The sequence below is a fragment of the Stylophora pistillata genome, chromosome 5 (assembly GCF_964205215.1).
Source record: "Stylophora pistillata chromosome 5, jaStyPist1.2, whole genome shotgun sequence".
Lineage (NCBI taxonomy): Eukaryota > Metazoa > Cnidaria > Anthozoa > Scleractinia > Pocilloporidae > Stylophora > Stylophora pistillata.
In genome coordinates, this window is record NC_142523.1 from 17403043 (window position 1) to 17429982 (window position 26940).

Genomic DNA, 26940 nt, shown 5'->3' on the forward strand with positions numbered 1-26940 from the left:
AGCACAAAGGTTGCGAGACGGGATACATATTGATAGCAGTTTTGATGAACGAATTGGTAATCCTCTTTAAACAAGTCATTATAATTATTATTATTATTATTATATCTTTTTAGAAGATTATAAATACATAGGAATACATGGGAATACATGGTAACACGTAGGAATACGTAGGAATACATGGGAATACATGGGAATACGAAGGAATACGTAGGAATACGTAGGAATACATGGGAATACATGGGAATGCATTGGAATATATGGGAATACATTGGAATACATGGGAATACGTAGGAATACGTAGGAATACATGGGAATACATGGGAATGCATTGGAAAACAGGGGAATACATTGGAATACATGGGAATACGTAGGAATACCTGGGAATACATGGGAATACATTGGAATACATGGGAATACGTAGGAATACCTAGGAATACATTGGAATACATGAGAATACATGGGAATACATGGGAATACGTGGGAATACATGGGAATACGTAGGAATACGTAGGAATACATAAGAATACATGGGAATACATGGGAATATATGGGAATACGTAGGAATGCATGGGAATACATGGGAATACATTGGAATACATGGGAATACATGGGAATACATTGGAATACATGGGAATACATGGGAATACATTGGAATACATGGGAATACATGGGAGTACATGGGAATATCTGGGAATACATTGGAATACATGGGAATACACGGGAATACATTGGAATACATGGGAATACATGGGAATACATGGGAATACACGGGAATACATGGGAATACATCGGAATACATTGCAATACATGGGAATACATGCGAATACGTAAGAATACGTGGGAATATGTAGGAATACATGGGAATACGTAGGAATACATGGGAATACATTGGAATACGCAGGAATACGTAGGAATATATGGGAATGCATGGGAATACATGGGAATACATGGGAATACATTGGAATACATGGGAATACGTAGGAATACGTAGGAATACTTAGGAATACGTAGGAATACATGGGAATAAGTAGGAATACATGGGAATACATGGGAATTCATAGGAATACATGGGAATACATGGGAAAATATGGGAATACATGGGAATACATAGGAATACATGGGAATACATGGGAATAGATGGGAATACATTGGAATACATGGGAATACGTAGGAATACAGGGGAATACACTGGAATACATGGGAATACGCAGGAATACATGGGAATACATTGGAATACATGGGAATGCATGGGAATACATGGGAATGCATTGGAAAACAGGGGAATACATTGGAATACATGGGAATACGTAGGAATACCTGGGAATACATGGGAATACATTGGAATACATTGGAATACATGGGAATACATAGGAATACCTAGGAATACATTGGAATACATGAGAATACATGGGAATACATGGGAATACGTGGGAATACATGGGAATACGTAGGAATACGTAGGAATACATAAGAATACATGGGAATACATTGGAATATATCGGAATACGTAGGAATGCATGGGAATACATGGGAATACATTGGAATACATGGGAATACATTAGAATACATGGGAATACATGGGGATACATTGGAATACATGGGAATACATGGGAATACATGGGAATATATGGGAATACATTGGAATACACGGGAATACATTGGAATACATGGGAATACATGGGAATACATGGGAATACATGGGAATATATGGGAATACATTGGAATACACGGGAATACATTGGAATACATGGGAATACATAGGAATACACGGGAATACATGGGACTACATTGGAATACATTGCAATACATGGGAATACATGGGAATACGTAAGAATACGTGGGAATATGTAGGAATACATGGGAATACGTAGGAATACATGGGAATACATTGGAATACGCAGGAATACGTAGGAATATATGGGAATACATGGGAATACATTGGAATACATGGGAATACGTAGAAATACTTAGGAATACGTAGGAATACATGGGAATAAGTAGGAATACATGGGAATACATAGGAATACATGGGAATACATGGGAATATATGGGAATACATGGGAATACATAGGAATACATGGGAATACATGGGAATAGATGGGAATACATTGGAATACATGGGAATACGTAGGAATACAGGGGAATACACTGGAATACATGGGAATACGCAGTAATACATGGGAATACATGGGAATACATTGGAATACATGGGAATGCATGGGAATACATGGGAATGCATTGGAATACATGGGAATACATTGAAATACATGGGAATACGTAGGAATACGTGGGAATACATGGGAATACATGGGAATACGTAGGAATACGTGGGAATACATTGGAATACATGAGAATACATGGGAATACGTGGGAATACATGGGAATACATGGGAATACATTGGAATACATGGGAATACGTAGGAATACGTAAGAATATATTGGAATACATGAGAATACATGGGAATACATGGAAATACATGGGAATACGTGGGAATACATGGGAATACGTGGGAATACATGGGAATACGTAGGAATATGTAGGAATACATAAGAATACATTGGAATACATGGGAATACATGGGAATACATTGGAATACATGGGAATACGTAGGATACATGGGAATAATACATGGGAATACGTAGGAATACATGGGAATACGTAGGAATACATTGGAATACATTGGAATACATGGGAATACATTGGAATACATTGGAATACATTGAAAGGTATATACCGAGCTCAGGACATTTTATGGGGTCATACATGGAATCCTAACCCCCAATATTACCGCCATTTTTTTGTTCGCAGTGGTCCACCTTCCCATGATACTTTTCGCATTATTATTATCCACTGACCAACAACATACTGGGCTCATGGAGCGCCATCGTCCCCAATATTTGAAATCACGCGGAAAATTAATAAAATCGTCCTAAATCGATATCACGCGACATACTCGTGCCAGACGCGTGACCAAGAGGCAAAATTCAGGTTTAAAACTACAGCAAGAGAGAGTTATGGCCTCAAAACGGAAAGTGGGCTTACTTTAAGACACTAGCCGTTCGTTTCCCCGACAACTGCAACGCCCGTGAATCGCTTTCCCGCTCATTAAGCAGCACACAAGTAGCTTAGGGGTTAAATATGTGGCCGTGTTTTCTTTGTAATCGCAGCACGAATATTTATTCTTGGTCGACCGTTTTAACTTGCGAAGAATTTATATTTTCTCTCGAATCCCCGTAGATAGGTGATTTAGCTCGGGGATCGGATGCAAACGTGGTCCGGGCTCCCCAAGAGCTGTTTAAGTTTGGTGAGATTGTGTGGCAGTGAGCAAAACGACTTTCCCCTTCACTGAAGTCACTGAATAATTTGGATAATGTGACTTGACTACCGTAAAGAGTTTCTAAAGCTGACATTTCGACCGTTAGCCCTTCGCCTGCACCAGCTGTCTATTCTTTTCGAAATACATTTTGAAGCTGTTTCGAGTTTCAAGAAAATCAATGTTTGTTTTGCCTACACCTGATCCAGTCACAGACCTGATCCTGATCGCAACCAGTCAATCACAATTTCTATGGACTCTTGTTGGATACGGGGATTTCGGGCAAATCATCAGATTTCAGTTTTCGGATTCTAAGTCTCTAATGACACCGTTACGTCTAACTTGGAACTCTAATGGCAAACAGAAGATGACAAAATTATTTAATCACATTAAACTATTCTCTTGGGTATTTTTTTCCAGCTACACGGGAAAACGTGTCCAACTGAAACGCTCTAATTACATTATGTGGGACGGGAAATGACAAAAGGATGATCTGATTTACTGCGCTTCTTGCCGAACAATCCCCTGAGGGTTCTAAGACCGCAACGCTATCTCCAGGTTTTGATAAAGCATTCTAAGTGATCATACGCGCTAATAAATGAAACAACAATACAACAGAATATTAACGAGATCTAAGTGAATAATCATGTCCGCTGTAAAGTGGTTAAATGCTTACGCGGCGCTCTTTTGATACAGCAATTGAATAGAGCTCTTAATAAATCTTAATTATCCGTGGACAATTAAGTTCGCGGCGATCGAATCAAAACAAAGGTTTTGTTTTTAACATAAAGGAAAAGGCTACTGGGTTTTCTAGGACGAAGGCTTCGTTTAATTGTTCCAAAGCTGCGTTTTGTTTGAAAAGTTTTTAAGTTTCCTTTTATTCAGTTTACTTTCTCTTTCAGAGCTTAAGTACTATTTCGATAGTCAAGTTAAAAGTTAAGTCAAACTTTACCTGTCGCACAAGTCTTATGTGTCTGACGTTTACATCCACAAGTCATAATGCTGAATCATTGTTACCTTCCTCAGCTTAACCCTATAAAACGATTTTGAAAAAGAAAGGTTGCTTGTGCTGAGGAAACCGTCGTGATCACTTCAGCTTGGTGTTGATTGTCATTCCAGAGGTATTATTCTTTATTTCAAAATTGCCGATTCACCTTTGTTCTCCGTATTTCGACCTCAAATAATTTTTCGCGGCACTGTTTCTTTCGGATCTCAAGCCGCATTGAACACTCTGTGAAATCTTTTTGTAGGGTATGTAATATTTTTCACTCTATAATTGGACACATACGCTGAAGGTTCATATAAACTAACCTATTTTGGGTTGCCACCCGATCTGAATTGTGAGGAGTAGGACGTTTTTTTTTCTTCTCAAGCTTCTTTTTTTAAAAGTCAACGAAATCTGAAAACTGTCTTTCAAAGCTATGTTTCGCTCCTCCGGTTGTCAAAGATTACCTTGGCAAAAGAGAAATCCTAAATGCATTCAATATATTGAAAGCTAAAACTAAAAAATATTAAATTGAACTTTAAATGCGAGGTAAAAGTTGAGTTTGATTGGATTGTCAAGTTGCACCGAAGATCACAGCAAGAATGCTAGAGAATATTCCGACCAAATTACGATTACATGCTGAAACGCGGATTGTTAATGAAATAAACACAAAATATATGAAAAATGACCACTTTTCTGTTTTGAACAAAGTATCTAAATAGCGCACGGATTTTATTCCGCAGGGATTTGATCACAAACTCTGAAGTGAAAAGGTAAAAATAATTTGATGGTTTGAAGGCGTGATACGTGCTACAAAGACAATAATTTGTTCGCATTCGCGTGCGAGAATCGAGCTTTTGATTACATCAGATCAAACGCCGCTTCTCATTGGCTCTCTAGAAAATGACTGCAAAATTGCGTGCCCGCGCCAACATAATTTAGCTGAAGAGTTTATGCAAAGAATCATTTCCCAATCTAGCGTCTCTCAGAGACGATCTCAGAAATACAGACAGGAGCTTTTTCCAGTGGACAGTACCAGACACTAGACATGGCAGAAAGAAGTAAGCTTACAAGAAGACGACAGGTAGATTAGACGTCCTTTCCTTCTTTTAGTTCGCTTTGCCGAGTGTTTCCTAGTTTCTCACATTTATTCTTACTGTTTCCTTTCAGCAGACGACCAAGCCATTGCTGGAAAGACAAAGAAGAGCGCGGATAAACCGAAGCCTTGAAGAGCTCAAAAGCCTCGTTTTGTCTGCCTTGTATCATGATGTAAGTTTACTTAATAAACTTTATAACTTTATTACTCAGTCTCATTCTTATCAAAGCCAATAAGTATTCTTTACTTTGTTGCTAACCACTGTTTATTGTGCATTCCTTATTCAAACATTTCTATTCTGCTGTAAACTTCTATATTCACTAAGAAATCTCGGAGCAGAGACAATATCGCACTTAACTGACTCAAGTGACAACATAATCACTGTTAATTTCATGATCAGTTTGTAGTCAACTTGTTTTTTTTTCTCGATAGAATGAACAAAATTCTCAAAAGATGGAGAAAGCCGAAATTCTGGAGCTCACCGTGAATTTCTTAAAAATGATTCGAGAGCAACAAGTAACCGGTGAGTAGGTTTCTTTTGGTAGCTCACTGCAAAGCTTGCACTGTGCGGTGGATTCCAATCGCCCAATGTTGTTATGGCTGCAAATCACTCCTCCCTTTGTTTTGTTTCATAGGTTATTGGATTAATCCGCAAAGTGAGTCGGAATCTCAGCATAGCAACTACAGAGCAGGATTTAATGCATGCGCAGCTAGAGTGCGCAGGTTTATGGAAAACCAACCTGGAATGAATCCTAAGCTGCAGGAACAAATACTTGAAAGTCTGACGGTGTCTCACAGCTACAATGTCCACACAAATCAGACATTTGTCAACAAGAACACCTCCATGTCCTTCACTCCTGGTCAAGCAGTGTACGGCGTCTGTGGCTTACAAACCACTTCAGAGCCGCCACGTACCTGTGCCTTTACACCCCCGCCATCTCCACCCCAGTCAAGTGCATTCCGCCCGTATGACCGCAGTGAAACTACTACATTAACTGACGGGAGTAGCAACTCACCAGACAACTGTTATTCAACAGCTCACATCAAAAGAAGCATTGTGGAGCCATGTAAACTCTCGCTTTGGAGGCCTTGGATTCCGTCATCACAACATGGACAAATCTAATTGTATGATTAATTGATTTTCGATGGTATTTGCACAACACCATATGTATTCCTGAAAAAAAATTCAAATAATACAGCGCTACCGCGCTGGATGAGAAAGGGACAGAAAACTGAAAATCCGACGAGCACACTTGTTTGAAACAACAAATTGCAGTACAGAGTTGCCTGTCGTCGAGAAGGACTGAACAGTTTCAAAAACGAAAATTCAATGACCCGCGGTAGTCACAATACAAGGCATGGCTACTTTCAATTCCTATTGATATTGAAAGAAGATCGATCTTTGTTTCGATCAGGTTTAAAAATCATCATTAAAATGTGTTGAAGCTTGTAACTTTTGTTTGATGAGCACGAAGGGGCCAGAGCCAGGGGGTGTTTGCGTATACCAGAAGGAACTTTGTTTACGCCCATTTAAGATGTCTTTCAGGACCTAAAAACATTTGTCTTTCTAAAAATTGTAAACACGACAACAAAAACGAAACGAACACATTTATTTAGATTACCAAGCACAATCGACTTTCCCGTATCGTCTTCAGTAGCAAATGTTCGTTGTATAATTAAATTTACATCGCATAATTACACTGTGCCATAAAATAAACTGCAGAATTTTCGAAATACCGAGGATGGAGATTATAGAATGGCGTTGCAGTCAACTCTCTCTTGCGGCCACAACTCTCTCGAGTACGGTGCCCAGTAAGGGACATCAGATGAAAAACATAAAACAGATAAATAAGTGGCAGTGCCAGATAACTAGGTGGCAGTGCCAGATAACTGAGTAGCAGTGCCAGATGAATAAGTGGCAGTGCCAGATGAATAAGTGGCAGTGCCAGATGAATAAGTAGCAGTGCCAGATAACTAAGTAGCACTACCACTTAAGTAGCAATGCTAGATAAATAAGTAGCACTGCTCGTTACAAAAATTGTTTTTCATCTGATGTCCCTTACTGGGCACCGTACTCGAGCGACCACTCTTGAAATAACTGTTTTCGTGCTCTGAGAAGCAAATTGTGGTGCTCCTTTCGCGTTCCCTCTCCTCCCCTCCTCCTTCCCCCACCCCCCCCCAAAAGTATCGCATTGCGGTCACCCCTTTAGTTACATAACAGAATAACGTGCATCTCACTGTAACATCAATGTATAACTTATACTTCTATGTAATTAGAGAAAGCAGTAAACTACGCTGGTGGTGAAGACAGATGTGGACGCCTTGCATAATCAGACAAGCTGGTGAAAAAGGCTCGGTTTGTTCTCATCAAATTCATTGCAATGTCCCTTCTGATGTTTCAGTCTCATTTCCAGATCATTTGTTGTCAACTGCCAGTGTAGCGAGCGCCTGGCATCCTTGTCAAAAATTTTCCCACCCCTCTGCCCCCCTGGAGTATGGGCCAGTTAAAGGGCGTGCGACGAAGTCGCTAGGTGGGGAGGGACGGGTTAAGTAGTCGGATGACGTGTAACTCAAGATGGCGACTGTATCAGACCTTCGCTCAGCAGTGACCGAAGCAGGCTAGGAATGAAGTAATGCTTCACAGAACAAAATGAGGCGTTCAAGGATGAAAGGTACTACTTCATATGTATTTAAAGAAATGTTGGCTAAGAAATAAATTTGCTCGTGATGACAAAGCTGACTAACCCTCGTCCTGTTTAGTCTGTTTAAAACGGGAGATGACGCCGAGCCCTACTCCATGCAGTACCATATGGAGTACTTAAATGGAGTACCCCTAAAAATCATGTATTGGTCGAATAAAGTACTTTACAAACATGGTAAATCGTATAGATGTACACATCTCGTAATTAATACATTTTGAGCTTGCCAGCTCTCCAATTGTCACAGTTCGATACAGTCCAGTTTTTTTGGGGGCAGGGGGGCTCTCAGTGTTACTGGTTCTTCCATTTTGGTTTTACCGCTGTGTAATGAGTCCTTTGACCTGAAGACAAAAAACTCCATATGATGAATAAAACCCTCTGTTTCGAGTTTTGCACGAGGTAAAATATTTCCGCTTACTGCATTTGCCAAATCAACCGCCCCAGTCAAATGTGTTTGCTGACCCATCGGTGTTTTTAGTTGTTGGTGTTGTTGTTATTGTTGTTGTTTCTTTATATATCTCAATTTTATTACGCTACAAATATATGGGTGAAGAGAAGGTCAGTTTAAACACATGAATTACTTTCTTTTGAGTCCTAGCTTTTATCCTCATCTGTGTTGATAGATTAAACGCCACACCTCTTGCAGACACCCTACATAAACAGGTACTTTGAAAGACGTAAAACCCGCTGCCGATTGAAGTACGTCCTTTTGGCCTCTTGGAGATCATAAGATGAAGATGGTAATCGATCCATTAAAGAAAACGTTCACAGATTACATTTCATTAAGCCTTCCGTTTGAAGTGGCCAGCAGTTTAATGTTAAATTCAAGATGGCGGTCAATTTGTGGACCGTATCGAACTGTGACAATCATACAGCTGGCAAGATCAAAATACATTAACATGTGTACAACTAAACGATTTACCATCTTTATAAAGTATTTTATCTGACCAATACGTGACTTTTAGGGGTACTCCATTTGGGTACTCCATTGAGGTACTCCATAGGGTACTCCATGGAGTAGGGCTCCGCGTTTTGTCATCTCCCAGAGATCAGGGCTGGGAAGAAGCAAGTGGTATGATAATGGTGTTTGTTTTGAAAGTCTAATTTTTGGATTTACAGTTTTTGATTTACGGTGCTTTTAGAATATATTTTTTGAGGCTTTATTTAGGAAGGAGTTTCTGTCAAATAATAAGTGTGTACACATCCTCCGGAACATCCACTAGATACATAGATAACATGTGCCTGGCCCAACAATGTCATGACCGCGTTCTTTCTTAACTCCTTGTGCTTGATCTGTGATATTATTTGACTGATATGATTTCAAATTACTTTCATTAAAAACTTTGCATAGTGTAAGTCCACTTTGTCAGAGTGTATAATTTTATGTTTGCTTGTCTCTGCATTACTATTACTTTATCCAAACATTTTTGTCTTAAACTGGTGTTTTAAAACAACATGAGATCATTATGGCTCGTTAAAAACAGAGTTGTTTCATCAACAGCATCTAACTTTCTCTATGTGCAGATAAAAGAGACCATTAATGAAGGCCCAATCCACAATCTAAAGTTTTATTAAATGGACAAAATCTACAATCCATGCAAAAGTTTCTAATAAGTCCAGAGTCCATGCTTTCTTTTTTGCTTTTTTTTTCTTTTGGAATTTGTGAAGTCACAGAAGTTTTTTTAAATTTATGAAATTGGCCTAGTCTGCAGATCCCAAAAAGCCAATTCACTCTTGGAGAATTTTTCAACAAGGGTTGCCTACTATTACCACCTCCATGGAAGCTAACTATTTTTACTAGTATGGTTACTTGTACCACTATTCTTGATAATAGAAGGGGAAACTGGTAAGATTGAAGACATAGGTAAGCAGCTTTATTTTTGGAATTCAGGAAATCTACTCCTGTGATTGTGTCTCAGAAATGCTTTTTTTCTTTTTATATTAGTCAAATATTTCACAGTATTTTTTTGACTATTAGGCAATAAATTTGATTGTCGAGATCTTTTTGTTGACTATAAGCAGTCCTTTGTTTTCAGCGAAGTCTGTAGCATGAGTAAAGAAAAATCAGTGGAGAAAAATTGATAAATTATATTAACTTACTGCACTGAATTCTGGGAGTGAGGTGAATGAAAACTAGGGACTACAGACCAAGCCAGAGATTAACTTCTGTGTTACACTTCTAATGCAAAAATATGATCACCAGAAATTTGTCAACAAGTGATGATTCATGTCAATGCATTATCAACACTTGAATTTAATTATGGTTGATGAGCTGCAAGTTTGCTGAAACCAAAGCAGACGAAAGAGCTAGAAGCACCCATTGCTGGAAATAATGTTGTGGCAATTTTTCCAACTGGTTTTGGAAAAAGTCTTACCAATCAAGTATTTTGCTTAATAAGCAAAACTCTTGTTGAGCCCTAAAGACACCTAAGTATGTGTCCTGGTAAATTTACTGCTGACTGATTAGCTCCTGTTGTAGAGTGCCTAACTGCCATACAGGAGGTCAAGGGTTCAAGCCCCAGACCAGACCAACACTCAGGGTCTTAAAATAACTGAGGAGAATGTGCTGCCTTTGCTATGATATTTGCAAATGGTTAGACATTTTGGTCTTCTCAGATTCCTGGATATAGACAAAAAACTGTAGGCCCCCACTCCTGCATCTTCTCTATAACTGTTAGGAGGGGATGTTAAAGAACTCTCGCACTTATTGCAAAGAGTAGGGAATGTAGCTCTTAGTGTTATGATCTGGCTTGTTTACTGGAAATTGGGGGCATCTGTCAGATTTGCCTTTATTCATTGTAAACTGCTACAAGCAGTCTGGTAAAGTCCCCTCACAGTGTTGTAAGACTAGCCCTGAAAAGCTGCTATGTACTGCTTCTCAGGATCATGGTGGAAAAAGTGGGTAAACTTTAACAACCTTGGCTTTTCAGCCATTTATTTATCAGAAAGAGATGAAGACTGTGCACCATCTGTAAAAGCAAATTTCAAATTTTTTTGTTCCTCTGAAAGCTGATTGTTTAGCAGTTTAGTAATAGTAAATTATAAGATGGTTAGTGATAAGTAAATGATAAGAATTAACACTCCCTAAAAGGGTTTTTCAGTGAACAATACAATACAATAAGAATAAAAGATATACATGTATAGTAAAAAATATAAAACTATATGTTAACACTATTTTGTTGTAAGAAACTTGGTAAAAGTGAAGAACAGCTCCCCTAAAAGTCTGTCGGCCGACTGTCAGCCAACTATCGGCCGGCAGTATACCAACAGTTGACCGACAGTTACTCGACCCTTACCATTCTAGTAGAATCAGCTGCATGATGTACCACAAATTGAGCTAAAATTGCATCATCATATGTCCTGGTTAAGTTTATCTAAAGATGAAATCACCCTATAATGCATTGCAGTTTATTTTAGGGCATCATATATGGACTTTCAATTATCTGTCTGTTTGAGTTTATTTTTGGTTAATATTTTCAGTTAGTTTATTATTTTTTTACGTAGTCACTTGTCAGAGGCAATAAAAGCTGCTTACTTTTAGTAAATTGGCCACCGTAACAATTACAAAAGCTGATGTTTCAAGCGTTAGCCCTTCGTCGGAGCGAATAGAGGAATTGTGGGTTGTGTGTTCTTTTAAAGGCAGAAAATGGAGCTACGTTATTGGTGGGAACATAGCAACGAGAAAAACAAGAATAAATTAGTGGAATGAAAAGCGATCGTTGATCCCTGTGGGATTTAGACTGCCGGTTTGAAAGATGAGCTCTTGTTCAAGATTTTTACAGCTTTCCGTGCTACCTAAGTGTAAGGAAAGACGGCAGATTGCCATATGTTGCTTAGAATGATTAGGTGAATTAAAATGTCTAGTGACTGGTTTCGATGTGTCCTTGTCATTCCTTTCCACGTCTCGAAGGTGTTCTCGGAATCGGTCACCCAGTCTTCTGCCTGTTTTGCCGATGTATGTCTTTTTGCAATAAGTGCAAGTTATGCAATAGATTACATTGGCGGAGGTGCACGTGAAGTGATCGGTGATCTTAATGGATGGATCGTTTAGGTCCCGATATATTATCAGTGTTGTGAATGAAAGGACGCGTTTTGCATCATGCACGAGCACATTTAAAAGTGCCTGGTTGGTCATTAGTCTGAAAAGAACTTCTGACCAAAAAATTGCCTATGTTTTTGTCGCGTTTGAATGAAATGAGTGGAGGCTGCAAAAAGATAGTGCTTGTCTCTGGATCGTTTTGAAGTAATTTAAAGTTTTTAAGAATGATGGATTTAACTGAGTGGTTGTGAGGGTGAAAGTGAGAGTGAATGGAATGCGGTCAGAATCTTCCTTATGCGACGTTTGTAGTGCTGAATGTCGATCAATAAGTTGAGCGCGGTGGTAACCTGCTTGAACGACAGAAACAGGGTAACCACGTTTATCGAAGAACTGGCACATTGACTCTGATTTGTGGTGGAAATCAGAGTCATCACTACACACTACATCTCAGTTTCTAAGACTTTGTCGTTTATGTAGTTTAGGTAGCACGGAAAGCTGTAAAAATCTTGAACAAGAGCTCATCTTTCAAACCGGCAGTCTAAATCCCACAGGGATCAACGAACGCTTTTCATTCCACTAATTTATTCTTGTTTTTCTCGTTGCTATGTTCCCACCAATAACGTAGCTCCATTTTCTGCCTTTAAAAGCACACACAACCCACAATTCCTCTATTCGCTCCGACGAAGGGCTAACGCTCGAAACGTCAGCTTTTGTAATTGTTACGATGGCCAATTTACCATTTCAACTTTGTTGATATATCCAAATTATTTCGTTACCCCCACCGACGCAGCCCAAAACAGTTTCTTTCGAAACTATCAGCCTTTATACTTTTAGTAAAGCAAAAAAAAAGCTGCAAGAAGCTGCTGTAAACAATTTTTTTGCTTCTTGACTGCACGACCCCACAAGCGTGAAGTCGCTTTAACAATTATCGTGTTTAAATAAAGTCATTGTATTGTATTGTATTGGATGATGTGATGGGATTGTGAGGGGTTTGGTACCTAAAAAACCTAAGCATAGGAGATTGCGACGAGATTGGTCCCAAAAAAACCTAAACAAAATGGTGGACTCAAGTGAGAAAGTTTTATTTTGCGTCGATATGCAATGTTCTTCCATGCGAGCTGAGGCTTTTCTGGTATTCAACAGGGGTTCTCAACTGACATTTGGCCAACAAATTACTGACATGCTACCAACAGTCGGCCGACAAACGGCCAACAGTCGGCCGACTGTTGGCAGAAGATTTTCGTAAAAGGCAGTAAATGACAGTCGGCCAATTGTTGGCTGACTGTTGATCAACAGTCGGCCGACAGTTTTTGGGGAAGCTGTTCTTCACTTTTCCCAGAAGCTCATTCAACATCCTTGATTTTAAAGTTTTCTGAAAATTAGTGAGGTCTTTACACAGTTTAAAATCACTGTCTAATGAGTTCCATAATTTTACCATCCTGTAGTGAAATGATCTCTGACCAGCAGCGGTTTTAAATAAAGGAATATTAAGTTGTTGGGAGTTTTTTGTTATTCAGTCAGATATCTGCCTTCTTTTGGCAAACTGTGACATCAGATAGGTTGGGGCACGGTCCGTCATGCACCTGAATGCGAAAATAGCATCTCAGAAGTAAACCGATCAGTTTCCCATCATCATGGCACTACTGGTTTCAAATTGCTTTTTATAACCTCCGCATTTGTTCAGAATTTGCACTCTCTCAACCAGGCAAAATAACCTGACTAGATTTGGAATGTGGTGATCAAGATAACTGCTTGAAAGAGAGAACTTTCTGGGTGTAGAATGGTCAGGTTTGAAGAATCAGGTAGTGTTCAAGTCAGGTATTTAATGAATTCGGAGGTGTTCCTTTATTTAGTTGTGCATTTGACATGAGTGTGTTTGAATGAAGACCAGTTTCTTTTATAAGCTAAACTAAGTTTGCAAACTCAATTGGGCTGCGGGCATTTTTTCAAGTTTTGCTTGTTCAGAAACATGAAATAAAATCTCTGTCTACTCTCTGTTATTAAAGTCCTTGTAATAACTTTTAAAATCATAATTATGCACACAGATGGCAAAAATCATTCTTCAAAGGTTCCTGTACTGTCTTGCTGTTCCTATTGATTCTCTTGGGAGTTTTTGTCCATGTGCCCCATGAGAAATCCAACCATTTCACAGATTTATATTTGTGCCTTGAATTGTGATGTTTATGTGAAGTCTCCCACGTGTTGAGAGGACATAATTGACTGGTCTTTGAGATGAGGAATGTTACTGATTATGCCTAATTGAAATAAAAATGTATAGTGTGAAAATCACTCAGCCATGCAAGGCAAACTCTTTGGCTTAGTCTGTAGTCCCTACTTTTAGTGCCCCTCACTCTCAGAGGATAGTGCATTGCTCAAATATCATTTTTTTTCCCCACTGTTTTTGTGGCTACTGCCTCCTATAGCAGGCTAAGCCACATATGTGGTCAAGTGAACAAGTGAGTGAGTGATGGCAACAAATATTATTCAGATCTTGATCCAATATTGTTTGCAATAAACATCTTACAATCATTTCAGGGTAGTGCATGAAAAAAAAAGCTTTTCCTGGCAGAAATATCTTTAAGTTAAGAGCTCTGATAGGCGCATCATGAAGGAATTTTATTTTTCTTTAGAGAGCATTTCAACATTTGATGAACCTGAAGAAATAGTCTTTTTAGTTCTTGCTGTCACTCTACAAAAGATGATATAAATCTCAAAATAATTTCACAGAGGTGTCTTTGGCACTGAATCGAAAACAAGACTTTTCTCTGCAGAAATATTTTAATAGGTTTGATCTGCACATTGTGGGAACTTCAAAGCAAAATTTTACCTTTTTCAAATCAAGGATTTCTGCCCGAAAGAGGCACCAAATTTGCAAAGCAAGCAAGATCTAAAATATGATACCTTAAGTTTAACAGGATAACTAATGGAGCAGTGGAATGGCAGAATATCCTACAATGTTGTATGCCTCACTATATGAAACAAAAGTCTCACAAAAATGAAATTGCAATGAAATAAGAAAATCATTTAATATAATTAACAAGCAAAATTAAGAGAAGATTAATTTAATCATTATTGAAGCCTAGAGGATAAAGTGATGGAGGAGCAATGAGGATCTTGAGTTAGACCTTATGAATTATCATTACTATTAATTGTTATCACTATCATTATTTCGTATATGTGCACGATCCTTCGCAGTAAAGCACTATTTAAGCAATAGTGAAAATCAGACCTGAAAAAAATTCAGGCCTGTACGGGATTCGAACCACTGACCTCTGCGATACTAGTGCAGCGCTCTACTAATACTAGAGCGCTGCACTAGTATGGCAGAGGTCAGTGGTTCGAATCCCGTACAGGCCTGAATTTTTTTCAGGTCTGATTTTCACTATTGCTTAAATAGTGCTTTACTGCGAAGGATCGTGCACATATACGTTTCATAACCGCACTTCATATATATGTATTTCATATGTTTGTTGTTTGAACTATCATTATTATTAGGATTTTGTTGCCAGTTAATCACTCAGGCTCGTTGAGTGTCAATTTAAGTCCCTGTATTTTTTAATCATCTTTCTCTTGTGGAACAGGTTACTCATATGTGGGATGCAGCAGGTTTTCGGTTTTGTAGTGAGGCAAATCTTCGGTAATACTACCTTCAAGTATCTTTCTGCAACCTACAGTTCTTAAATTGAGCTCTATCAGTAGCCACATGCAGTCTTAAACTGCCTAGTTTTTTTTACTACCCTGACAGACTTTACCACAAGGGAGGGACTGCTTGTAATCTAATATTTTTGTTGGGGTTACAGTAAAGGAACCTTTGGGTCAGGTTGTGAAAAGCTTGCTACCATGCTAGTTTCATGCATTTACTATTAGATAAAAAGTTGAGGCCTGGAATTGATTGTGAATCTGAGAGTGTGGCTTGATCTCAATTTTTGACATCATAAGCTAATAAAAAAATGAGTAAAATTAATCTTTTAGTCACTGAAATTAAAGAAACTCTCTTAGGGACTGAATTGAATTGTCACTGATTCTAGAAATGCATTAAAGTGTACTACATTCAATATAAGATGAAAATAAACAAGCTTTAAAAATCGAGTTTCCAGATGGGATTTGAACCCACGACCTTCTGTGATCTAGTCGGATGCTCTAACCACTAAGCTACAGGAGACTCTATGGTGAGCAAGGGTCAATTAGTGGGTATTGACTGGATGTTTGGCTGTGTAGCCGCTTGATGCGGTTCCAAAAAACTTTGAAATGGTACAAATGATTTCAATCCTTACCTGTACTGAAATACTTATAGCATGACTATAAGCATAAAGGGAAACATTTTGTGCACATTTAAACGGTAAATTATTTCATGTTTTTTTTAAACTTGTCTGCAAACTAATACATTGAGCTGGAGCATGGCTGTTGAGTGTGTGGGAAGGACTCTGGATTTGCTAGTCTGTTTCTTTTAATGTCTCTTTTAACAGTTCCCAGTTAATCAATTTTGAACTGCTAATTTTGAGTATGATATGCACTGTATTATTCTAGTGTGAAGGTTTGTGTCTTTGGTGTAGCAGATCTGATGGTGGTGTGAGACAAGAGGACAACCTTTCTTTTAAATGTCCTTATTTTTTTTCATTTTATTCCATCCGCTAGCAGCTGCTCAAATAAGAACACTGGCTTTCTGTCTGACTTTTGTAATGTTGATAGAGATGTTAAGACTTCAATTCACACAGTGATAATTGTACCGTAATAAGAAAATTCATTACCTGACGAGGGAATTCCGCTTCGCGATTCGTGCGATATCGGTTTTCACGTGCAATTTAACGCGGAATTCACGAGTCAAATAATGAATTTTCCTCGAATCGCATGATTGAATAAAAATGAGAAAAAAAAGAAACCAGCATTACCTACAGTTGTTATGTATACTTAGATGCGAAACAACAATCACGCATTCTCGTTTTCAACTCGCAATTCCGCGCTTAATAATAGACCTGAAGAAATTACTCAGTTCTGATTGGTTAAGGTAAATGCAGTTTTCAGGTAATTCAGTGCAGAAGGGAGTTAATTCAGTGCAGAATAGGGTTAATTCAGTGCAAAGAAAGTAACAAACCAGACATTCTGATTGGTTAATAATCAAAGAAACTCACAGAATTATCAAACTCACTGAACAATTCCTTGAACTGTTTGGCCGGACTTTGAAATTTTTTGCGCGTTAAATATGTGAAAATTTCATTTTATCCTATTATTAAGGCACCTTTCAGCATTCAGAGGCCATGATTTTTAACGAATTGCCAGCAAATATAAGGAATTGCACAGATTTTAAAGAATACTGCAGGCTCTGCAAGGCGTTCTTAAAGGCGCGCGCTTTTTCTTCCTTGTAAAGATATAGAAACAACCACCACCACCAACCAATATATGCTACATATTTACTTTCATGTATAGTTTTTATTACAATTTAGTTATTATAATTTAGTTTTAATATTAAATTTTAGTATCGTGGGCCTTCACAGATGAAGAGCCACACCTTTTATGTGGATATACTGTGAATAAACCGTTATTATTATTATTATTATTATTATTATTATATTATTATTATTATTATTATTATTATTATTATTATTATTATTATTATTATTATTATTATTATTGTTTTGATCGTACGCGGTTGTTTTGACCGAACGCACAATGTCACCTACAGGGTTTGGATAAATTATTTTGCACGTGATGCGCGCGCTTTTCTTTTGCGTAATTATGATAAGCTACCTCCCATTTTTTCATGTATATTAAACATAATCACATGATTTTCCTCGTGCAATTTGGAATAAATAAGCACTTGTAAATTTTTTCAAAGACCACAAATTGCACTCGCCCTACGAGCTCATGCTCATGTTAGTCTTTGAAAAAATTTCCTCGTGCTTATTTAATCCAAATTGCACTCGAAATCATGTGATTACCTATACAAATACCTCGCTTCGTTAACCAATCAAAGTGCGATGTTTTATTCAGTTATGCGATTCTACACTGTATTGCATCGCATCCTTAAAGTACGCTAAAGTTTTGAAGAAGGGCCATCCATATCTTAAATTCTTTAGATGGTAGTAAAGGTAGTAATAGTAGTAAGAGGCCTCATGAGGCCTTTTATAGGGCAGTATACCGCTGGTAACCCGCGGAACCACGACTTACACTTGGGAAGAAACGTATTTTTAATTTTCCCTGAGTAGTGTAATTTCTTTGTGTGTGTGCAAATTTTATTTCACAATTTTGCGTATTCAGTTTTGTGACCAAAAAAGACCATTCTGTTCAATTTCTTTTAGATGCAAAAGACTTAAAAGAGAACCAGTCAGTGCCAAACGACGACATGGTTAAGTCCTCCATGCAGGGGGATGATCTGGATGCTAGTATTCCGTTCCACGAGCACCGCGCGAGTGCAGAAGAGAGATTGATCAGGTCACAGAAGCACTCAAAAGAGGAAGGAGGAAAGTTGACCCGAAATGTAACACTCCTTCAAGGCGTGTCACTTATTGTTGGTGTAATGATAGGTTCAGGAATCTTTGTTACTCCACGGTATGTTCTCCTACACTCTGGTTCTGTGGGAATGACTCTTTTGGTTTGGATTACATCTGGAGTCATGGCAACTCTGGGAGCTCTATGCTACTGCGAATTAGGGACAATGATTCAACGTTCTGGTGGCGAGCTAACATACATCCAGGAAGCTCTCGGGCCTCTTCCCGGCTTTCTTGTAAGCTGGACAATGGTACTTATTTTGAAACCGGCCTCTGTTGCCATCATCACTTTAAGTTTTGCTTCTTACGCTGTCCAGCCATTCTTGAAGGAAGGCAACGCCGAACCCGAAGACCTCATCAAACTCGTAGCCGCAATTTCCATCATAATGATCACGACCGTGAACTGTGTGAGTTCTCGTTGGGCAGGTCAGATGCAAATAATATTCATGATAATGAAGCTGCTTGCGATTGGGATGATAGTGGTAATTGGAGCTGCAAGAATTGCCAGTGGACACTATGAAAACTTCGTGTCTCCCTTTAAAGGAACTAATACAAACGTTGGAGAAATTGCACATGCGTTCTTTAGCGGATTGTGGGCTTATGACGGCTGGAACCAACTCAATTATGTGACGGAGGAATTACAGAATCCTCACAAGAATCTCCCTCGCGGAGTAATGATTGCTCTTCCTCTTGTCACTATTTGCTATACGCTGATCAATATAGCTTACTTAAGTATCCTGACACCAGCGGAAATGCTCTCATCCACAGCAGTAGCTGTAGCTGTCGCAGAGAAAGTTCACCCCGCCCTTGTAGTTGTTATGCCACTGTTTGTAGCGTGTTCCTGTTATGGTGCTGCTAATGGCTCCATTTTCACCAATGGAAGAGTTGTTTGCTCAGCGGCTAAAGAAGGACACATGCCTCGATATCTAGCCGCCATCAGTGAGCGTTTCCACACTCCATTACGAGCAATAATGTTCCCATCATTTATTTCTATTTGCATGTTAATACTCGGGGATTTGGGTTCCTTGCTGAGCTGTTTTAGCTTTGTTGCATGGATCTTTCTGGGTTGCACATTCCTGTCGCTCCTGGTTCTGCGCTGGAAGAAACCGCATGAGTATCGTCCCTACAAGGTGTGGATTGGTATTCCTATTGCCATGGTGACGATTTCGTGCTACCTTATTATTGCCCCTCTGATTGCCAAACCTAAGTCATCGGTAGTTGCTGTGGCATTTGTTTTATCTGGTGTACCAGCATACTTTATATTTGTCAACCGCAATAAGTAGCATTGCTGAGATATCTTAGCTATTATTCAAGGAGATATGTACATTTATTTGTAAGAATCAAAGTAACGATAGGTTGAATGAGACAAGGGACAGAAAAATGTAACTATTCGATCTTTGTGCGATTATGTTTTAAATGGCATCGCGATTAACTTGTAACTAGTTATATCGAACGTGTATCACGTACATAATTAACAGTTTGATGCCGAAGTTTTTTTTAACAGAATCTCCCTACAACTCCTGACACGTCATTAGAGCATAAAATGCCAGCAATTTTGATCTGTATCAGCTGTATATCGGAGTCATATCAATAACTTGAATTGTTGCAATACTAACTCCTCAGTGAAAACCCCAATGCCCCCTCCTTGGGAAACTAAGCTCTTTTCACCACGTGTTCAGTGACTCTCACTGAACACATTCCTTCACTTCTGGAATCGATTCCAGTGACTCATTGACCGTCGGCTTTTCGTGAGCACGATGCTTTGAAGGGGACAGAAATGGGGTGTGCCCCGATCCCGTTTCACGCACGAATTTTAGAAAATTTCACGTGTCACACGAACGTTAAATGATAATTCACGTGTCATGGATTTAAGAAGGGAGAACTTCATTCTCACCTTACTTTGCCCTTCTGTAAAATCAACGCCTCATGTATTAATTTTGGGCTTAATCACGCGTTACAATTAAACCCTTTGCTTCCCTCTGAGAAGAATTAAACTGTGTATAACCATATTAACTGGGCTTGAATTGCTTGAGCTCAAGCGGAATATTCGAAGTGCCATGGCAAGAAAATTGCCGTCACGGTGGTTTAAGCTTTCGCTTCGTCGACTAGTTGACCGAGACGAACGGTTTCCTGGAATGCGCAGTCTGACCATTTTGCTCACTCAGTTTCATGATTGTAGCCGCAGACAAGGGTAAAGAAGAAAGAAACCAGTTGTCACATGCGACGCCAATGACCAGACAAATCCTGAAATTACAAAAGAATAGTGACCATGACAAATAGTCACTTAAGAGTACGAACAGTTACTTGACTTGGAAAGAAGCGATGATCATCCTAAGTGTTCTTGGACTTATTTTTTACCAATTGTACTGATGCAAAAAGTGCCCTTCGGATCTAAATGAGATGTTCCTTGAGAAAAAGAAAAACATCATAGTCTTACAGTGATCGATCATTCATCTCAGAGAGCAGAAAATTAAAAACAGCATTATAACAATTTATCATATAAGGGGCAAAATTACTTGAAAATGATTGGCTGAAAATCGCTTAGCAACGGCTGCCGAGGTAAAGAAATTTCTGTTTGTTTTGTGACAAAGGCGTCCCGTTTTGCGCGAGATCAGTAAGGAAACACTTTGCCCCTTATATTATAAACAAGTAATCACATGGTTCCTCGTAAAATTAAGGATTAATATCACTTGCGTTTTCGGAAGTTGCAGAAATTGCCCTCGTCGCTACGTGACTCGGGCAATTTCAGCAACTTCGGAAAACACGCGTGATATTAATCCTTAATTTTACTCGGCCCCATGCGATTACCTATACATATAGCCTTATTCTGTTAAAAGCAGGATTTTCTTCAATATAACTTATTCTTGCTGCGTGAATATCATTGACTGACCTACTTACTGTAAATCCTCTAATTAGCCCCCAAGGGGTTTAATTATTTCAAGTACTTTGGGGGGGGGGTGACTTATTAGGGAGGAGGGGGGGGGCTTAGTAATTATACCTGATGTTCACTATTTATTAAAAAATTGTTCTCATTTTACATTCTTTCATTTACCAAATTGGCAGAGTCAAAATCCTCAGTAAAGTCTGATGAGTTGTATGATTTGTCATAATCATCTTGTAAATCAGTAAAGCAGAAACACAACAAAACGGCAAACCAGAGTCAAATGAACAACAATGATTTGCTACATCGTACTAGTAAAGCTCGATTACAGTTCAACATCAATCGTTTCCTCATCTTCATCCAAAACTAGATGTGCCACGTCTTCCAATACCATTTCCTCTTTTGGAATCTTTCAAACGGATCTTCCATCTCGTCGATCCTGATCGAACTGACACGCTTGTAATTTTGGTAGTAGGCTTTGACATGGAATCTCGAAAGGGACAAAAAAATCAATTCAAACTCTGTATTATTTCATGAGCACCTTCGAGCAGAAAGGTCAGTGTTTTTTATTTGTATTTTCACATGCAACCTACGTCCCGTTAGTTCTGTTGTGGAAATTTCAGCGTCAACTAATACAATTTATCGGCCGAATTAACTAAAATTATTTTCTGGTCACGAATTTCAAAACGAAGAGCATCAATGATACGATAAAAGGGGAGAATACCTTTCATTTAAACAGTATTTCACGAAGAAGGTTCGCCAAGGACGTAGTATAGATATGAAAATCATAACAAAGCTGATTTTCTCTGTAGTATTGAATTTCTACCGAGAACAACTTCAGGCAAATGGTTTGTCAGTCAATATCATAATAATTTAATTTGAGAAGTGTGGAGGGCAGATAGAAGCTATATACAACCAGAATATAAGGAGACCAGAGAGCTAATCAAGTCAAATGCCCATCGGCAAGAGATGCAGGACACAGACGGACATTAAACTTATCACAGTGTTGGATTCCAGTGGTTGATCCCACTCTAACAAACTTATAGGTAAGTCTAGAATAAATGAAACAGTATAACTGAAATCTTCAAATTGAATTTGTGGCATGTACACTGGTATTCGTCCATACTATTTTCTGTTGTCGTGTCACTGTAATGACACGAAATGGAATGTTTACAATTAAACCTTTGCTTTTTTAGATAAAAATGAACCTCAGCTTTGTCCAGTATAAAGAAGTTACTCTATCGTGATCTTTATTCAAGTTTTTCCAACCGGAGAGAATAGCGACTCAGTTTATCATGAATAGAGCTGAAAATGCGGTGAGCTTATTACATTTGATATTCCTACATGCTACACGCACGTGAACACTGCACTTCATGATGACGCTGGTTGAGTTCATTACTATGGTATAGTATATGCAATATACTTTTAACTTCATTGATGGTCAAATTCATGTTGATGTTTATTTGTAGTGTTTTCGTGTCGTTTATACTGGTCTGCTAACTGTGAAAATCGTCGTTAAGTAGACACTCAGCACATGATTTGTAGCTGAGCCAGCTGGCCTATCGTACGTCTCCCTGGTTCTTATTGATTATCGGTCACCACAAGGGTTTTCTTTAAGACTTTGAACTAAATATTCGATCAACAATAGCTGATGCACGCAAAGTGACTCAACCGCAAATCTTTAAAACGCTATCTTTTTTATGATATTGCTCATTTCAAAAGAATCCACAAAGAATAATATTTTAGAGAAAATTATCACACAATTGCCAAAATTGAGCAGCAACATGTCCAAAACAAATAGTGTGATATGAAGTCAGAACGCCTACATGAGTGGTTTGTTTGAGGTATCTCGAGACGATTTTTATGGTTTTGAGTTTTTGAATGCCATTTGAAAACCCCACACATGTTTCAGCACGTTTCAGAATGTTATGCCATGACTTCTAGCATCCTCCCCTTGATGAAATCTTTAGTTTTTGTAGCTATCCCCAAGGCTCTTCCCGTTTCGCTCAGTTGCCTCTGTTCTAGGGTTAGAAATAAACAATTCTGAAGATTTTTCGACGACAACTACAAAAGTTTTTCAATGCTGAAACTTCTGAATTAATCAGTGCATTCTTCGGTTAATTGAACCACTCGTGTTCCATCATGCAGTTTCAGCCCATGTACAAGGCCGAGGGAAGACGCTTTATAGGGCTTTAATATTGAAGAAGACAAGAATTTTTAGAAAGTTGAGGTGATAAGAGAATGACTTTAATAGTTGCAGCATAGGGATACCAAGTTATTTTTACAAATTATTGAAATTGCAAGCCGCGATTCTAGGGGTTTATTGGTTTCTTGGTTCCTCAGTATAGTGTGTTGGAGCTTGGTGAAGGCAACAGAGCTTGTGCAGAATCAGAGTCCGACCCGTGAGTTCGGAAAGATTTTGATTCATTTTTTCAAAGAATTCCCCTTCAGTATATCTCTAGAGTTAATTCATCATTTAGATTTGTCTGAGATTCACCATATATTCCTTAATCAATGTAATTCTACGTTGTCTCTCGATAGGTCTGTCATCAATTGACTAAGAAGCATTGCAGTTCTGGCTTAGCCTAAGAAACTTCTTTCTTCCAACTGACACAATTTTATTCCGTATTTCGGGGAATTAATTTCCTTCTATTTTATTTCCAGTCATCAGACTGACTTAAGCAGTGTTTCTTTGCCTCCCTAGATAATGCTTGTTTCCAAGTTTTATCAGAAGCCAAAGCCTAAGACAAACATGAGTCATAAAGAAGATCAAAAGGAGGAGAAACAGCAACAACGAGGCAAAATCAACAATAACAACAACAACAACAACAAAAATAAAATAAAAAACAAGCTAAAAGGTATGGTTCCTTCCTCGTAAGTAACTGGCAAATGTCATAATTATTTCTGTTGATCGATGCGACTCGATAAAATCCTTCCCCCCAACTCATTCACATTTCACCAAAGTTTTGTTGTACGTGTCAAAGACCGTTTTTGTGCGTCTTTTGATAAATTGCCATGAGAGCCTTGAAGATGAGCGTAGTATCCGAAAAAAAATTCTCATTTGGTTTATAAGTTTTTTTTTTCCTGGCCTGCCCCTTATTAGATTTGCCCGCGGCCGACTGTCCTGATAAAATTTACGCGCAGCCTCCTCCTCAGTCCCAAGCGCACGCGGTAAAACTAGTACGAAGCACCAGCGATAGGTGACGCGCCCACTGGTTTTTCTAACAGAGATAAGTTTAGGTAGGATCGAGCAGAGTCATGTGCAGGTGATACATGAAGGTGCAGTTGACATTAATACACTAAAATGTGTGCAATTTTTGTAAAACTTACCTTCAGCAACCGTTACGTGTACTTCCAAACAACAAAGCATACGATTTTTTGCACCGTTTCTTGATTTGACAGCCTCATCAGGTCACAGGATCTCCTCTCTTTGAGAGAGAGCTGACCTCTAAGCTTTTTAGTGACAGCCTCCTTCTGTGCTCGGGAGACCATCATATTTCAACTAGTTTTTCGTCTCTGTTTATGTCTAGTCTATTAAACCTTACGGTGACGTTTACAAACGTCACCGGTTTCTCTCCTTTCTGCCTTAAGGAATTTCTATGTTGGGATAACTTTAATAAGTCTAAACAAGTGAAACTTATTTAAAGACAATTGCCACAAAATCCCGGCGTGTGAAGTGGAGAGAAGAAAAGGAGAAGAAAATGGCAAAATTTTTGGCTAGCGATACTTTCATTACCCTCAAGGGATGACTACTTATTACGTGCAGATTATGATTAACGTAGAATTATTATTCCGTGACAGATGTGTTACGACACGCCTGAGGAGTTATCAAGTCTCGTCGCCTTATTGAGAATATTGTCTCTTTCCATTTACAAAGTTTAATCAGAGTCTTAATATCATCTCAGCTGTGTTTAGGTTGTTCTTCTCCTTATTGTTTACTTTTTTCGCTGTAGGAAGCTGTTGATAAACTAATCTCAGTCGGGATCCTCTTTCGTATTTACACACATCCGAAATCACACAATCCACGACGTATATCTTCTCCTAAAAACTTGTAAAACTTCTACATAGATTTTCACTCCGTACAACTATGCCGCTAGGAGTCTTACAAGTCCACCAGTCTAATCCAGCCGAGAGGGGTGGGGAAGGGACAGGAGCTGGACTCAAAGGAGGCGAATTGTAAGGAGGCGGCGTGGCTTAGTGGTTAGGGTGCTACACTTGTAATCCGGTGTCCCGGGTTCAAATCCTCTACCCTGCCACTTATTTGATTTGTTCTCGGTTGCTCCTAGTTCAACTCCTCCGCTGCGCTCTGTAAATAGCCCACTAGTCTGCCTCCTTCCAGTGGGGATTTTTAAGCACTTAGTTAGTTAAAATTGGGGCTGAAAAGCCCCTAAGGGGGAGCTTCAATTTACGTATTTATTTTATTTTATTTTTATTTATGTTTGGGTACACGGTATACGGATATGCGGCAGGGCTTTGCGCACTCACCCTATTAAAAAAATTAGTTTTCTCTCCACCACCTGCTTAATTAGGACGAAGAAAAAGAAAGGACTTTGGCGTATCGACCACTTAGAGCCATATGCAGTGTATTTGGACGAAGAAAGAAAAAATTATTAGTACTACGCATAGCTAAACTTTGATCTTAACTGAGTGATGGTAACTTTTTTGTGTAGCTTTTTTGTGTAGCTTTTTTGGGATACTTTTGATGAGCAGTGCGTACCCCTCTTAGCCCATTTGGGTAGTTTGCCTTCCCCTCCCCCCCTTTCTAGAGCAAAACTGGCCAGTATTAAATATATCTTATTAACCAAGCGCGAGGGCCGTACTGGGAGAATATCGGCCCGAGGTCTTGACAGTACGGACCGAGCGCAGCAAGGTCCGTACAAAAAAAGACCGAGGGCCGATATTCTTCCAGTACGATCCCGAGCAAGCTTGGTTAACAAGAGATTTATTACACGACTGAAGTTCAAAGGGACACAAGTGCGGTCATTCGGGAGCATTCGGGACAGTGCCCGGTCCAATACTGAGAGAATATTGACCGGCAATAGAGCATTTTGATTGATTGATTTTAGTTATTGGCCCTCTGACTTTCCGAGTCGTGTAATAAAAAAAAAATATTGTAGTCACGCAATTTCTCAAACCCACACGTGTCACACTGTACGAATAGGTTTGAGCACATCACGTGATAGTTCAAATCCCTGTCAGATCAAACGTCAGCGCTATTTATAAACCAGGGTGTCCGCAGTGACCATTACTGGAGACGGATCTTCGAAACAAGTTTACTGCGTACGGCACAGTTAGTCACTAGTTCTGAGTAAGACTACTTTGTTATTTACCGATTCGTCTCCGAGGAAGTCATGACATATACAAAAAATATTGAACATGCGAAGGAATGATATCTGTACTGTCAAGCCTAACCCAATATTCTAAATTCGAAATCAGCCGCA

The 26940-nt window shown here is 38.9% G+C and overlaps 3 protein-coding genes and 2 long non-coding RNA genes across 7 annotated transcripts in view; 3 read left to right on the forward strand and 2 right to left on the reverse strand.

Moving 5' to 3' along the window:
- LOC111328081 (protein NEDD1) overlaps positions 1-2826 on the reverse strand; it is a 34720-nt gene extending 31894 nt beyond the window's left edge. The window contains exon 1 of the mRNA XM_088759530.1: positions 2779-2826. The gene's annotated coding sequence lies outside the window, so the exon portion shown is untranslated. The remainder of the gene's footprint in view (positions 1-2778) is intronic.
- Positions 2827-5827: 3001 nt separating this feature from the next.
- LOC111328070 (uncharacterized) lies at positions 5828-6990 on the forward strand. Its single transcript, XM_022932430.2, has 2 exons — positions 5828-5918; positions 6031-6990. Exons 1-2 carry the CDS (start codon positions 5849-5851, stop codon positions 6516-6518), a joined length of 558 nt encoding a protein of 185 aa, XP_022788165.2. The 5' UTR covers positions 5828-5848; the 3' UTR covers positions 6519-6990.
- A 663-nt stretch (positions 6991-7653) lies between these two features.
- Positions 7654-20627, forward strand: LOC111328093 (b(0,+)-type amino acid transporter 1). 2 transcript variants are annotated; one of them, XR_016000904.1, is made up of 2 exons: positions 7654-8067; positions 8718-10094. XR_016000904.1 is itself a non-coding variant. In XM_022932464.2 (2 exons), exons 1-2 carry the CDS (start codon positions 8046-8048, stop codon positions 19899-19901), a joined length of 1494 nt encoding a protein of 497 aa, XP_022788199.1. In that variant the 5' UTR covers positions 7911-8045; the 3' UTR covers positions 19902-20627. The 2 variants fall into 2 exon arrangements, 1 of the variants encoding a protein (XP_022788199.1); XM_022932464.2 differs by lacking the exon at positions 8718-10094 and adding an exon at positions 18430-20627 and having other exon boundaries at positions 7911-8067.
- A 990-nt stretch (positions 20628-21617) lies between these two features.
- LOC148730601 (uncharacterized) lies at positions 21618-22373 on the reverse strand. Its single transcript, XR_016000907.1, has 2 exons — positions 22224-22373; positions 21618-21989 (listed from the first exon to the last, which is right to left on the reverse strand). It is a non-coding gene; the product is annotated as an uncharacterized LOC148730601 (long non-coding RNA).
- A 22-nt stretch (positions 22374-22395) lies between these two features.
- LOC148730602 (uncharacterized) lies at positions 22396-25209 on the forward strand. Of its 2 annotated transcripts, XR_016000906.1 has the most exons (4): positions 22396-22545; positions 22696-22815; positions 23843-23901; positions 24204-25209. It is a non-coding gene; the product is annotated as an uncharacterized LOC148730602 (long non-coding RNA). The 2 variants fall into 2 exon arrangements; XR_016000905.1 differs by lacking the exon at positions 23843-23901 and having other exon boundaries at positions 22399-22545.
- Positions 25210-26940: the final 1731 nt, after the last annotated feature.